Here is a 14,972-nt window from a genome sequence, read left to right as displayed (position 1 = left end):
AAGGATAGAACGACCACATAAGTGAGAATTAAGTCTGAGTTTTGATGTAAATGGAAAGTACCTATTGGCTGCGTTTTGCCGAACCTCTGCTTAGCTAAGCAAAGATATCTTAAGATATCTTATAATATATATATATATATATATATATATATATATATATATATATATATATATATATAAACTCAAGACGATTTTAAATATATAAGATAGTGTCAGGAAAATTGTTCTTACAGTTTGCAATACAATCATTTCTGTATACTTCTTCATTAATAATATGTTTTTCAATTCCTTATTCGACATATTTAATCTTCCTTTCCTACTTATTAATCAATGTAGAAATTGTTCTTTTATTATCATTTATTACGTATTATTATTTTTATTAATTTATGAGTTTTCGTATTATATTTACAATTTTTTAAATTTTGTTTGTATTCTTGTCACGGACTTTGACGTAATGCTACATTTGAATGTGGCGCGATCTTCCGGACCAAAATTTGATTGGCTGTCGTATTCTTCGGCCGCCGTTATGCGCAATGGGCGCGTTCAGCAGACCAAGCTGCTGAGTAGCAGTCGAACGTGATTGGCTCTTACTTTTAGAACCAACCAATTAACGCAGAGTGTTGATAAGACGAACTCAACAGTTGTGTTTGCTGAACGCGGCCAATGCTACCTTTTACATCATGGGAGCAACGACAACGATCCTTCGCGGAGTAGTCAAATCGACCTCTATGAAGTTGGCCGGACAACTTCAACGTATCGAACTTTCATTAATTGGAATCGATTGGTGGTCGTTTGGTGGTCTTTGGTAGTCTAGTCCGATCGTTTGGTGGTTAGTCGTTTTCTTGTAAAATAAAAATGAAATTTCCGGTGTGAAGTTAGCCGGACAATTTTTATTTTTCAACCAATTTAACTTTTTTATAGCTCATTCGACGCGGAATCGTTTGGTGGTCACGAATATCATCGATAAAACGTTTGGTGGTCAACCGTTTTCCCAGAAAAAAGGAAAAACCGTATGCTCACGCCATTGGTCGTATGACTCTGTGCTATACTTCACACCGGAAATTTCATTTTTATTTTACAGGAAAACGACTAACCACCAAACGATCGGACTAGACTACCAAAGACCACCAAACGACCACCAATCGATTCCAATTAATGAAAGTTCGATACGTTGAAGTTGTCCGGCCAACTTCATAGAGGTGTCAAATCGGGAGTTGCGGAGCAAACTTCTAGTGACTGACAATGTACCGTTTTTCGCGCGGCGCTTTGGCGGCCCTGAGAGCGGAAACGCACTGAAGTAGGTCGTAAACCGTGGACCGTGGACGTAGAACGAGGGAGGGTTGGCGCGGCCCGGTTATTTGGACACGTTTATGGTTATCAAGTTTGACAATAAACATCGGGCGGTCCTGTATGACACGGAGTTAACGATACGTCAGCATGGGTGAGTCGAGAGCGCACGATTTCCCGGGATGCCGCGCGTTTATTCCGCGAAAAAGGCGAATATGGTCGGCGCGACTCCGACTACCGAGTTTGTCCCGTCACGCGGAGTGAAAGAGAGAGAGAGAGAGAGAGAGAGAGAGTGAGATCCTGACGATATCTCTCGTTACAGGTGGGTTGCTCAGTTACTTTCGTAACCTGCTCGGCAGCCGCGAGATGCGGATCCTGATTCTCGGCCTGGACGGCGCCGGCAAAACCACGATTTTGTACAGGTTCGCATTGACGGTTCCGCTCACCTCCGATCACTGGCTGTCATCCCTGTGTTTACACGGTGCATCTATTACTAGTCACTTTAGACGATTTTTAGCGTGACTCTGATATAGCAACCAAAGTGTGCCAAACTGTATCAGAACGTTTTTTGCGTGTAATTTAGTAATTTGGTAATTTTGTGGTATAGCCGTTTTGGTACCTAGTTTGTAATACCATGCTAAACCAAATAATGAAGCAGGGTACTCTTTCTCTTGTTGCAAATATGCGCCAAATATAACACAAATAGATGTAAATAATGTATTTTACATATTTATTTCGTAACTATTTTTTATCTTAGACTCGGTATTTCAATCACAGTTATCCTTTAAGCACAAGTTTTGAGTTTGCACATATAGAAAAGAACCAGTATGTTTTAGCATAGTGTTGCGCGACTTGTGAACAGAATAAGCTCAACCTCTATCAATAGCAACCTCTATCAATAGCAACCTTGATATATGTACCAAACAATCGCCGAAAAATTGCTTAACTTACAGATCATTGTTATCTTTATATCTTTGGCACCATTTTAAACAATTTTTGCATGCAATTAAATATTAATATTATCACCGACAAGGGACTATTAAAGATCGACAGTCTTATGGAAGTTTGCATAACTGTTAAAATTTAGATGACTCATAATATACTGATCTTGCGATTTATTATTATCCCATTTTTTTGTAGACATGTACATACATATATATATATATATATATATATATATATATATATATTTAGGATTCAATAATATTCAATTTCCATTTAAAACTGCAATTTTATTATTATTCAGGTTTTATTCATTAGAAAAAATGTAGTTTTATGGCAATATGGCAGTATATTATTGCGTCATAAATACACATTTTTATTTATGAAACATGTATAATAATAAATCAAATTTAATATTACGTTAAGAACCAATTATCGAGTTATTTATGTTAGTAATAAAAAAACTTATGTTTATTATCGATAATATTGATATTCTTCAATTATCTCTAGGCTCCCTAAACCCCATGAGTCATTATATGAGTCATGATAGTTTGCCTAGGATCAGTACTCTTTAGTAGTAACATTTGTCGGTAACATTATGAGTATTGTATATTTTATGTTTCTATGATATAAATTTCCAAATATATATACTTGAGTATGTTACATGCTATCGTGACAATAAAAAAAATGAGATAAATATATATTCAATAAATATTAAATTTCAACCATGAAATGGGCTATAAGCAAAATTCTTTAGCCAATTGCTTATTAGGTTACAGGTAGGCGAAGTAGTAACCACAATACCAACCATAGGGTTCAATGTAGAACAAGTTACTTACAAAAATTTAAAGTTCCAAGTCTGGGATCTCGGTGGTCAAACGAGTATACGGTACGTTGAGCTTGTATATGTGTGAAAATTAATCCCAGAGTTTATAAATAAGACTCTATCCTAAATTTTAATGATGCATATGCGTATATTGTTAAAATATATTTTAAATAAATATATTTGCTTTCAGACCATACTGGAGGTGTTACTATTCCAATACAGATGCGATAATTTACGTGGTAGATTCGGCAGACAGAGATAGAATAGGCATATCAAAGGATGAATTAATTCTCATGTTACAAGTAATATTGCTTGTTGAATTAACAATCCTGCATTTTTTAGAAAAAGATAAAAAAGATCTTTATTTCAATACTTTATGCTATGATTAACAATTTTTTTTAAAATATGTATTCAGAACGTATTTTTCATTTAAATAGGAAGAAGAGTTACAAGGCGCAATCTTGGTGGTACTGGCGAATAAACAGGATATGGCGGGATGTCTTAGTGTCGCAGAGGTCCATCAAGCGCTCGGATTGGACGCTCTCAAAAACAGAACCTTCCAAATATTTAAGACTTCCGCGACGAAAGGCGAAGGGCTTGACCAAGCCATGGACTGGTTGTCGAACGCGCTGCAGAGTAGAAAATGATTAATATTATGTCAGAATTATTTATATACGAGCCTTAAAAGGGGACTAGTCATACGACTGTCGCTCTAAATGTGCCGCCGGATTGCCGGGCATGCGATGTTTTGTTTATTTATTGTGATTATTGTATTTTAAATATTTTCTTTACCATTTACAGCGAGAATATTCGAGGAATCACTGTACTTTTTCATAACGCTGAACACAATGATAAGGGGATCATTTTATCTTTCTATGTGATTTAAAATAAACTTAGAGGATTCTTTCGACTTAGATTTTTTGCATTAATAGGTATCTCGTACGCTATTTCTACGCGTAACATCTAATTAATAATTTTATTAAAATAATTGTCCCGCTATTCATTTAATATTGACGATAATTGAACTTGATATTGGAATTATAAATTGTAATGGGAACACAAGTATATTGGTATGAAATATGCAATACGAGTACCAAACAAAAGAATAAATATTCGATAAAAGTTTAAACTCATGAAATAAGAATGCTTCAAAACATTTAGATCATATCTATACAAATATCATGTCGTCTTGATGTATCTTAAATTGTATAAAATGCTTTTTTTCAATAATACGAGTAAAACGAATTTGAAATAAAACTGAAATTGAGATAAGATACAAATGCAACACATCATACTAGCATTTATAAAAATTGTTACACATTATAAAATTCTCTGTTGCGAAATAATTGCGTTGGTTTAGAAGTGATGACTATCTTTAAGTATATAACACAAGTTTCACATCCTGAATTAAATTCTAATTTAACAGAGAATTTTTACCGCTTGGCGGCAATTATACCAAATAATAGACCGCGGTTGATATTTTTCAACATGTGTATTTATATTTCCCGAGCAACTTACTGAATTTTAATAATTAATTTATATATCAAGAAATATATAATATAAATACTATTTCATAATAAATATTCCAACTAAACTCATTATATGTAAATAGTAGCAATTTTGTTGTTTGTAATAAGTAGTAATAGCTTTTATAAAATGAACCTACCTATGCGAGATGTGATCGCTCTTTTCACTACCATTCTGGGACACCAAACCTTTGGATTCGTTTGATTTTCGCGGCCATGTCTATTCGAGATTTTACCCTCATGTAAAATATCGGGCAGTCACGACTAAAAATATATTTAAAAATAACTATTTTGGAGCATTTATATCGTTCATATTTACTCTCCTACATATAAATATTGAATCCAATGTTATGTAAAAATGTATCCTTATTTGAAAAGAGTATTCCATATTAAAACGACTAACTTGGAGCATATAACTTCTTGGTGGAGACTCCCTTGACACCTTTGGCATTCCGCCCACAATCTGGAAAACTTCTCTTCCAGTTTGTGTTGGCCCTGCAACTCATTGTGGAATAGCTCGGCCTCTTGAGGTTCGCAATGCTTGCATACCGCCTTGTCGGCCCTGTCTGGTGGTAAAACAGCTTTACAGCCCAAACAGGTCTCCTTTTTACGTGTGAAAGCCGCGAGCGCTCCAACTTGCGAGGTGGCGATGCATCTCGTGCGCGTGTGATCTCCTTTCAGGAGAAGCGATTCAGCCTTCTCGCCGAGGATAGGTTCAAAGATACGTACAAGAGGTTTCGCCAATTGGTTCTCCAGATAATAGGTCGTGTCTATTGGGATACTATTCTGCAATGCATACACGGGATCCTCCGCCTTCTGATATGCTGGTGTGCCTTTAGCTGCGCTTGTAAACACATATGCCACTCGGTCACCGAGTTTCGGCGCGTTTCCGGCATCTCGTTTCTTCATTTTCGCCGCCAGCTCAACGTGCGCTTGCTTCGCCGCGTAATCTGTCTTTGTCAGTTCCTTCGTGATGACTAATTGAGATAGATCGATACGATTGCATAGAAGATCGCTAATGACCTGTTTGGCATAATCCAGGGCGGCCTTTGGATTTCTGTAACGTTATGTTACAATTACTTATTGCTTATTCATAACATAAATACGCACGAATTAGATGAAGCACGAAGGAAGAAATAATGTACCTTTCGATAAGCAATATTTGCAAACAGGTATTCATCATGTTCGCTACCAATGGACAATTATCTCTGCGCACCGTTTCGAGACCTTTGCAATCCATTTTGTCATATTTATCGGGTTTCGTAAAATATAGGCCAGCATAACGTTTCTTGTTGATTAAGAGATACGGAAAATACACTTTCTCAAACTCCAGATTTATAGGCTTGATGAATTTAGACGTCACGTAATCGGCCGCCTCTCTACCGAGTTCCATTGCATCTTCTATAGATTTTACGCCAAACTTTACCATCACGGAATCCGTGTCGCCGTATATGACTGTCGCATCGTTTTTGTATCCATTTTCTACTCGAAAGCGATCCTCCACCGCTTGCTTTGTTAGTTCTATCATAGTGCGTCCATAAGCGGTAACGCTCTGCAATTATAATTATTATAATATATTCTATATTTTCCATTAAATATTTCGCAATGCCCTTTTTGTTAAATATGTTTCGAAGAATATCAATAACTTACAGCAGATATTTCCAAGCATGGTAATTTTCCCATCTGCGCACCCGTGAAACCATACACAGAATTTGCTGACACTTTCAAAGCGTATTGCCTACCATCGAGTACTTTTTGCTTCAATGGATCCGTTTCTTGCTTTAACTCTACCTTTGCTTTTTTCCTGGCCGCCAATAGGTTTTCCAAAATCTCCGGAAGAAGCCCTTTTCTTACGGTGCTTTTAACAAATAATGAATTACTGGGAGTTGTGGTAATTTGGTCCTCCTGCATATTGAGTTCCTTCCTTTTAGCAACGGTTAATAACGTCGTGTAACATAAGTTATGCGCCATGATAATGCTAGGATACAAGGAACTGAAGTCTAAAGTTGCTATTGGGTCATTGTAGTAGCCACGCTTAGGTTCAATGACGGTCGCTCCTTCGAATTGCTCATCGGTACCGTGGCCCTGATGCGTTGGCAGCAAGTAATCCTTTTCCCTGGTCTGACAACATTGACAGAAATAATTAATCATGAATATCAAGACAATCCTTTCTTTCTTTAACCCTTATGTCAATACCCGGGTACCCACCTGTGCATATATAGGTAAAATTTTTAATGTTTGCATGAAAATTTCTTTATAACCGCCCGGATCGTCGCTATTTGAACTTTTTACTATCGATATATGCAATGAACTTTTTGTTTCAATACCCGGAAATAAAAAAAATTATCGTCTTGAAGTTTACCTACTTGATTCTAATACCCAGGATACCCGAGTACCCACTTTTAAAAATATTAGTTTTATTATAGTTATTGACTAAATTAATTTATAAATAATTGTTTTTTATTAATTTACCATTCCTATAACCATATTAATTATTTATAAATTAATTTATAAATTTTAAATTAATTTATAATTGTTTTTTATTAATTTACCATTCCTATAACCATATTAATTATTTATAAATTAATTTAGTCAATAACTATAATAAAACTAATATTTTTAAAAGTGGGTACCCGGGTATCCTGGGTATTAGAATCAAGTAGATAAACTTCAAGACGATAATTTTTTTACATCCGGGTATTGAAACAAAAAGTTCATTGCATATTTCGATAGTAAAAAGTTCAAATAGCGACGATCCGGATGGTTATAAAGAAATTTTCATGCAAACATAAAAATTTTACCTATATATGCACAGGTGGGTACCCGGGTATTAAACAACGTCGCACATTCCGGGTATTGACATAAGAGTTAATTGTGTAAATTTATTACCTTACGTAGAAGTTGAGAAACAACTTTGATTTGTTGCCCGCGAGTCAATAAGCTAGAAATGGATACTCCCGTAACTCTTGCCATTTCCATATAGATAATAATGCACATTAGTTTGTCCAACAATCTAAGTGGTAAGTAGGCATCTTTCAAACAATATACAGCGAGACGTCGACGTGTCTGTGCATTTCCGTTTTGTAATCCCGTAATATCCTTATGCTGGACATCTTCTTTTTGTTCTTGAAGAAAATGATACGATACCGCGTTTAGAGTGTAAGATCTCAGTTTGTAATCTCGGACCAACACCTAAAAAGTACATATTTTTATTAAAGCTGTGATACAACAGAAAGAATCGTGTTCATATATGAATTTCTTTACCAGTAATAAATCGAACGGAACTCTTCCTTCAAAATTAATCGATTTGTTCTCACGACGACCCATCTGTTTACTCTGCAGCACATGATCCTTGATTACAGACTTTATATTTTTTATTCGACCGAGAAAGTTGAAATTCTTAACATTGAGATGTTGCGCACGATTAATCAGATACGGAAAGTCAAAATTGTTTATATTATATCCTGTGAAAATGTCAGGATCTAATTGTCGCACAAAGTCAGCCCATTTCTAGCAAAAGAAAATAACATCATTAATAAACAATTGATATAACCGGATACTTTTCCTACGTTTTAATTTAATTAGCTTACCTCCAACATCAAACTTTCCTTGTCAAAGCTTAGAACCTGGGAACCGACGATAGGCGCGCAAGTATCAAGAGTAAAAATATTTCTTAAAAATGGTTCAGACTCGCCCTGTCTTATAACCATATTTGCAATTTGTATCACAGGGTCATGTTTCGCTTCCGGAAAGATACCTGTAGAAAAGATTTATAATTAAATACGCGGTAAAGGGCATTACAGTAACAAAAAAGAAAAGAAAAAATACAATAATTACCTTCGCGTCCAGCGCACTCGATATCGAAACTGAGAATTCTAAATGGAGCTATTTTTGACCATTCTCCTTCCGGGACATGAGCTATAAAAGCATCCCATGCAATATCTACTTCCAATTGGCATCGTGTAGTTAGTTCCAACATGTGTCCATATTGGCCACGTAATTTCCAGCTTCCCGGTGTTAACTCAATCCAACAACATCCGACAACTGACGTATCAGCCATAAACCTTGCGTTTAAATGATCAAATATAAATTCATTAAAATTTTTATAAAAACGTAACGTATAGAAATAATACAGAGCGCTACGTTTACACTACCTGATATCGAAATCGATGTTACTTTCAAATGCTTGATAGTGATAATTAAATGCGCTATAAATCGTATCTCGTTCTAATAATCTTCTGCAAGCTGCTATCAATCTTGGGACTGCCACTGTAATTTTCAAAAACGGCAATTTGTCATTTCCTCCGTATCCATACACCGATTGTTTATAGACCAATTCGACTGCCAGGATGGCGTCTTGTATGTTATCTGGATTTGATTTCATATCCCTCTTCACAGCTTGATTAAGAGCCTCCTGTATTGAGAAAATTCTTATGTCAATTACTTCTCAGATTAACGCAAAGGAAAGAAATTTTTCTATTACGATAAACATACTTTAAATGGCCTACAGTGATTGTTCGTGAAATTCGATGGAGCCGATACAAACAGATATGGACAAAAGCCATGGACGTGACAACAGACGGAATTTCCCAGCTCCGTAACGCCAAACATCCTCATTATTGGTACAGGTCCTACCTTGCTGCCTGGCATTCCCGGAAGGGGTTTACCTACATACAAATTTTGCAATATTAGTATATTTCTAATTGACAGAGTTGCTGTTACATTTAACACATATTTTAAAAATGTATTATTACCTATATAATGGTCAATTTCAATTTGCTGGAATGTCAATGTATCAACTTGTGGATTCAAAGGTGGCGGAGGAGCCCTGCTCCATTTTGCAGATGTATTTTCTTGTTCAGGTCCCTGTGTGCATCAAAGAGAATTATTAATAAATAATATACATTGTATATGTTTAAACAGGAAATTAATTTTGTATTGTAAAAAATATGATTTACTTCTCCGATTAAAAGAGTCTCGTCTAGAAAATCATCATCTGCAAGATCCATAATGGCCAGTTCAGCTTCAAACGAACTAGGTTTCTCTTCATCTTCATCTCTGTTCGACAAAATTAATACAGACATTTCAAAATTTGTTGTATTACAAAGAAAAATTTGATAAAGTTATTTAATATTAAGGTAAATCTGTGAAAGAGAGCTCTCTCCTCACCGATTTTGCTGAATTTAGGCTTAATCGACGCGTTTTGTTTAGATTTATTGTATATATACATATATATATATATATATATATATATATATATATATATATATATATATATATATATATATATATATATATATATAGAGAGAGAGAGAGAGAGAGAGAGAGAGAGAGAAAACACATCTTGGAAATGAACTCTAATTCAGATTTAAATAAACAGATATAAAACATACGGATATCCATTCAATCAAATGATATAAAGTATAAATTAACTTAGTGAAAAACTATCACGAAAAACTGTTGTTAATAACGAAATATAATGAGGACAGAAGTGAGGTTAACAAGTTCAATAGTGAAATGAATGATTACCTAAATTTGGGCTTCTTCGGCGCCGAAGGTGCCGAAAACGGTTTTCGATTTACTTTACTCATGTTTCTCGTTGTGACACGTAATATTTATACAAAAAAAAACACAAAGCAAGGAGCCGCAAAGCTCCTACGATACGAAGAAAGGCGGGAACGTGCGGGAACAGTTTTGGCCCTCAATGGCTCCATTGGTTGATTTTACTATGATTTACTACACTACCGCCAGTACATCCATTTTCAAAATTGGTACTACGTAGCCACGTTCATTTTCCGACACTGCCGATAAAACATCGTTCTCTGGTGAGTGGTGCGCGTCCGCGTTTACATTGGTCACGTTCCAGCAGACCAAGCCGCTCAGTAGCAATCGAACGTGATTGGCTTTTATTACTTTTAAAACCAACCAATCGAGGCAGGGTGTCGATAAGACGAACTCAACAGTTGTGCAACAGTTGTGTCTGCTAAACGCGCCCATTTACAAATGTATGTATGTATGTACATACATACATACAAAACATTTATTATAATTGTGTCTAACAAAATTTAATTTGGAAATATTAAAGGCCGACTCAAATAATTTTAATCAAATGATAATAACAACAATACCTAAAAATTAGTGTCTGAATTCAAAAATAAATTTCTAAACATGATATGTACATAATAATAAGAGGAAAATTAAAATTTTCACTATTCTACATTTTTATTATTTTAATCAATATTATAATAGGTATATTCGTTCAAAGAAAAGCCACGCAAATGACCAATTTGCTGCTCACACGTCACTGACGTTGTCATAAAATGACACAAGCTCGAAATGTCAAATTTAAAGCAAAAAAACTTGCGCAGAATACATAAATCAATTCTGTAGGTGATGCGTTTACGCAGCACGTAATTAATAATGAATTGGCGAAAATTTTGGCTGGGAGTGATGGACGAAAATGCGAACGAGATCGAAACGGATACGAACGACGAAGTTAGTGAAAGCGACGATGAAACTGTCTCGACGGAAAAAAGTTCCAGGAATATCGGTGCTTCTTCTCCCAAACTATTTTACAAGTGGCTGCCAGAGAAATGTCTCAAATTCTGCTTCTTGTTGCTTAACAGCGTGGCCCTCGTGAGTATTCGAAAATGGATGTTTCGCCAGAAGTTTCCGACGTGCAATTTTTATAAGGTTCAAAAATGAGAATGATTTATAATTTCCGAATTTATTAAGCTCGCAGGTGGCAACGGCGATAACGATATCTATCTGGATGTTGACTGGTGCGAATTTAACGTCTAGATTGCTCGGTCATCGGCTTTCCATGACGATTGTATTAATTCTAGGAGTTTTTGTGTCTTTTGTAGCTTTTACTGGAATTATAGGAATCGCGAAGAAAAGAGAATATTTCATGATCGCCGTAAGTTGAATTAATAAAGACAAAACAAACACATTCCAAAAGTGCACATTTTCTGTTTAAGATACAATATATATATTTACATCGACTTACTAATTGGAAAATTAAACGTAAAGTGAAAAATTTGAAAACGGTATTTTTTCTGTCAAATATGTATTTTATATCTTTCAGTACTTATAACAAGCCAATCAATCGGTCTCTGTGCCGTGTTTGTGTCCCTGACAATGAGTTTCCCGTTTTTCGACAAGATTACGAAAAAGATTCGAGATGACATGTTCTACTCTATGAAAAATTATCAATCTTTAGATTGGGCTGCAGAAGAATGGGACAACGCTCATAAATATGTAAGAGCTTAAATACTTATTAATTTTTCATAATTGCAGCATAATTTTTTCGATCGTATACTTATTGAAATTTTTACTAATGATAATTCGTTTCAGTTAAAGTGTTGTGGAATTAGAGCATCCAAAGACTGGTTGGATCATCAAATAAGCATTCCGCAAAGTTGTTGTTCTACATCAATTAATCAGGTAAAAACACAGGCTTTAAAAAAGCTTATTAAAAGATCTTTAAAATATCTGCAGTCTAATACATGAAAGAAGAAGCAGAACTGCAGAAATATTATACGCGTAATTGAATACGACATTAAATTAAAGAAAGATAACTTATAGAGCTTAAATAACTATAGGGAACATATTAAAATAGCTTCCATCTGAAAGCTACATCCGCTTCTATGGAAGAATTACGCCAGTCACGTCTTGATCCATTTTCTGCCAAGTAGCAGAAGCTTAGAGCATGTACTTTCTTTTTCATGCCGGGAAATGAGTAAGTTGCGTTCACGCGCGGCGCACATCCGGTCGCGCCTAATAATATCCGGATCCCTCTTACTCTTCTCGTACTCGGGAATCTTCTCTTTTTCCTGTTTCTCGGAAGTCTCTCTCTCTCTCTCGAGTCTCGACAGCTCGTCATAATTTCCAGCCGGTCAACTGCAATAAACTACTTCATCAGTAGATTATTCCCAGACGGTCGATGTATAAGCGATATAAATTAAACGAGTTAATGAAACATCGTATTTACTCGACGATCATAATTACGATTATTAAATACACTAATATTATTAATTCGCTTTAATCCGCATTTATTTAATTGTTAAATAAATATATTATCCAATATCCAATATCAGCGGCAAATTTATAACATGAAACGGATATACATATAACCGTCGTATCGTTAATTTGGAAATAAATAGCAATTTAATACGGAATTCGCACAGGGTTGATTTATCCGATTTATCTGACCGATTTTCAGTGCCCGCACATGACAGAGGACGTGTCCTTATAAATCTGGATGCTTAAAAGGGGCCGTAGTGCTATTAAAATCGTACGTTCAGACCGCCTCTATTTCCACGCTTGTCATATTTCCATGCACTTCTGGTAAATCAAAGCTCATTACTCTCTCTCGCCTTATTCGTGTGTATTTGATAAGAAAAGAATCAAGATAATTATTCACATTTCACAGTTAATTAGCGTGCTTTTAGCGCTCAGTTTACGAAAGGGATTGAAGACGAATCGTTCGACGAGGGACGAAACGATCTATTTGTGAAGACATCGGAGGGTGAAAAACGTGACTTAGAAGTGAATGACAAGTCCGGTGAAACGTTTTCCCGTTTTTTATTATCATATATAGATCATATATTTTCTGAAAACATTTAATATATTGTACTTAAGATAGTAATATTGTAAGTTTATTGGACAATGCTGGTTGGATCGCCGTCTGCCGCGTGGCAGTGGTTCAAGTGGAAAAGTCCGTAAATTACTCACTTCCGGCGCTTCTACGATGATCATCGAATCGGGGATGTGTTTTCAACACGCGGAGGAAAAGGGGGAAGGGAGGGAGGCGAAAAAATACATTTATAAAAATTGCTCGTGATCATCGTAACGCTCTCTCGTTTACGGGAACGGTTCAAATGGAAGGGGGAGACGGGGGAGGGCAGTGTTTGATCGGATAGCGGGCGGGATGAGTTTCTTCCTTTTTCTTTCCTTTCCCTAAGATAAGATGATGGAGCGTCTTACATGAAATCGATTGCCTGTCGATGCGAAATTGACGTAGTGATAATTCATATCAAACGCGCGCGATGCACCCGTCTTTTTCCTCTCCATTTATCCTCTTCTCTGAATTATATCGTTAAACGACCGCGGCAGTCGACACCGCGTTTGCGTATGGCTGTGTGCGTGTATGACTGTGTTACGTATATTTTGTATATATGCTTTTATACATATATGTCCTGTACTCCGTGTACGGGATGTATGACGGATCTAGCTGCAGGGAATGGGGGGAGTGAAGGGGGACAAGGCTCTGGGCGCAGTTTCAGGCAGATTCCCATCCAATTACAGATATATTATATCATAGCAAACATCGTGACTATTTACAATAAATACAGTTGATTAGGTTATATAAATAAAATATATATAATGTCGTATCGTTAGGTTTAGGTTTACAGCAACACGTGACAGTAAACAATTAGATCAGCGGCAAAGTAGCGTAATCTATCTAGGGTAGTGGTCGTAGTAGCTTTTTAGCGTGGCTGACTCTTTTCCGTTTCGCCTTTCGCGCTCGCTTTTATCTTCGGATATCTCTCATTTTCACGCTCTCCTTCTTTCTTCCTTTCTTTCGTTCTCGCATCTTTAACTTCCGTCACGTTTTCCGGAATTCCGAATTCTTCCCCCCTCCCCCTCGACCCCTTATTTTTTTCGGCGTGGAGTCGCGCTCGAGAACCAATCGCGCCGCAAATGCGTGGATCGACGGTTACTGCTATAATTGGCCACTCTAGCTCCTCTCGCGTATATATATATATATATATATATATATATATATCTTCTCAATATATTCATATATATTTATAATTTATTTATTTATCTCACATAATCATTATTTCTTCGCGCGCGTTCTACTTCGTTTCTTTTTTTATTTATTTATTTATTTAGAGAAGTGCGTGGAGTTTGTCGCGATCCCCCGCGGGCGGTCGCGGGGGGACGAACGAGTCTGGAACGAGTTCGCAAAAACGAGAGATGAAACTTCACGGAAGTTAGAGAGTGAATTCTTTTTTTTTTTTCTAATATTACAATCGCGTGAAACGGGGTCGGACCTCGAGTCGAGTTTTAGGGGGCCCTGCCCGTGTACGACATGTATACGCGGCTACCTGGCCCGCTCATTAATTTGACACGTGATATTTAAAAAATAGTCGATTCTTCTTGAACGCACCGTTGCCGGATCACACACAACTGCGGATATTAATACGGTTAAAAATCAAGAGTGTTGAGGGACAGTGTGAGGGGAGCAGATGTGAGGGGGTTGGCTGGCCAAAGGGGAGACGATGAGTGTTTAGATGCGTGCACGAATGTCGAAGCACTCCTTTTTCGCTTATCTAGAGAGGTCAGAAGCCCTCGGAAGATTAAACGGAAATTACCCTCAAATA

General features: G+C 36.3%; 2 protein-coding genes across 2 annotated transcripts; one reads left to right on the top strand and one right to left on the bottom strand.

The window, feature by feature from the left end:
* The first annotated feature begins 1,070 nt into the window (after positions 1-1,070).
* Arl1 (ADP ribosylation factor-like 1) lies at positions 1,071-3,965 on the top strand. Its single transcript, XM_077416071.1, has 5 exons — positions 1,071-1,441; positions 1,610-1,709; positions 3,002-3,118; positions 3,246-3,357; positions 3,493-3,965. Exons 1-5 carry the CDS (start codon positions 1,438-1,440, stop codon positions 3,700-3,702), a joined length of 543 nt encoding a protein of 180 aa, XP_077272197.1. The 5' UTR covers positions 1,071-1,437; the 3' UTR covers positions 3,703-3,965.
* Positions 3,390-10,296, bottom strand: Pold1 (DNA polymerase delta 1, catalytic subunit). The gene is made up of 14 exons (XM_077416070.1): positions 10,111-10,296; positions 9,540-9,639; positions 9,336-9,447; positions 9,076-9,248; positions 8,736-8,995; positions 8,419-8,645; positions 8,172-8,338; positions 7,846-8,091; positions 7,471-7,773; positions 6,232-6,702; positions 5,727-6,133; positions 4,985-5,638; positions 4,722-4,845; positions 3,390-3,684 (listed from the first exon to the last, which is right to left on the bottom strand). Exons 1-13 carry the CDS (start codon positions 10,170-10,172, stop codon positions 4,749-4,751), a joined length of 3,279 nt encoding a protein of 1,092 aa, XP_077272196.1. The 5' UTR covers positions 10,173-10,296; the 3' UTR covers positions 3,390-3,684; positions 4,722-4,748.
* Between the last annotated feature and the right edge of the window lie 4,676 nt (positions 10,297-14,972).

Source organism: Temnothorax americanus, unplaced genomic scaffold (assembly GCF_048541705.1).
Source record: "Temnothorax americanus isolate GAGA-0224 unplaced genomic scaffold, ASM4854170v1 Scaffold41, whole genome shotgun sequence".
NCBI lineage: Eukaryota > Metazoa > Arthropoda > Insecta > Hymenoptera > Formicidae > Temnothorax > Temnothorax americanus.
This window is presented reverse-complemented; position numbering and strand designations above follow the sequence as displayed.

Bases quoted from the DNA above. Each gene is read 5' to 3' on its own strand.
- Arl1 (XM_077416071.1), top strand. The intron at 1,710-3,001 runs GTTCGCATTGAC...ATTGCTTATTAG, and splicing joins AAAACCACGATTTTGTACAG to GTTACAGGTAGGCGAAGTAG. The intron at 3,358-3,492 runs GTAATATTGCTT...TCATTTAAATAG, and splicing joins AATTAATTCTCATGTTACAA to GAAGAAGAGTTACAAGGCGC.
- Pold1 (XM_077416070.1), bottom strand. From the start codon at position 10,172: ATGAGTAAAGTAAATCGAAAACCGTTTTCGGCACCTTCGGCGCCGAAG. The intron at 9,249-9,335 runs GTAATAATACAT...ATTTGTATGTAG, and splicing joins TGAAATTGACCATTATATAG to GTAAACCCCTTCCGGGAATG. The intron at 6,134-6,231 runs GTAAGTTATTGA...TTATAATTGCAG, and splicing joins CATGCTTGGAAATATCTGCT to AGCGTTACCGCTTATGGACG.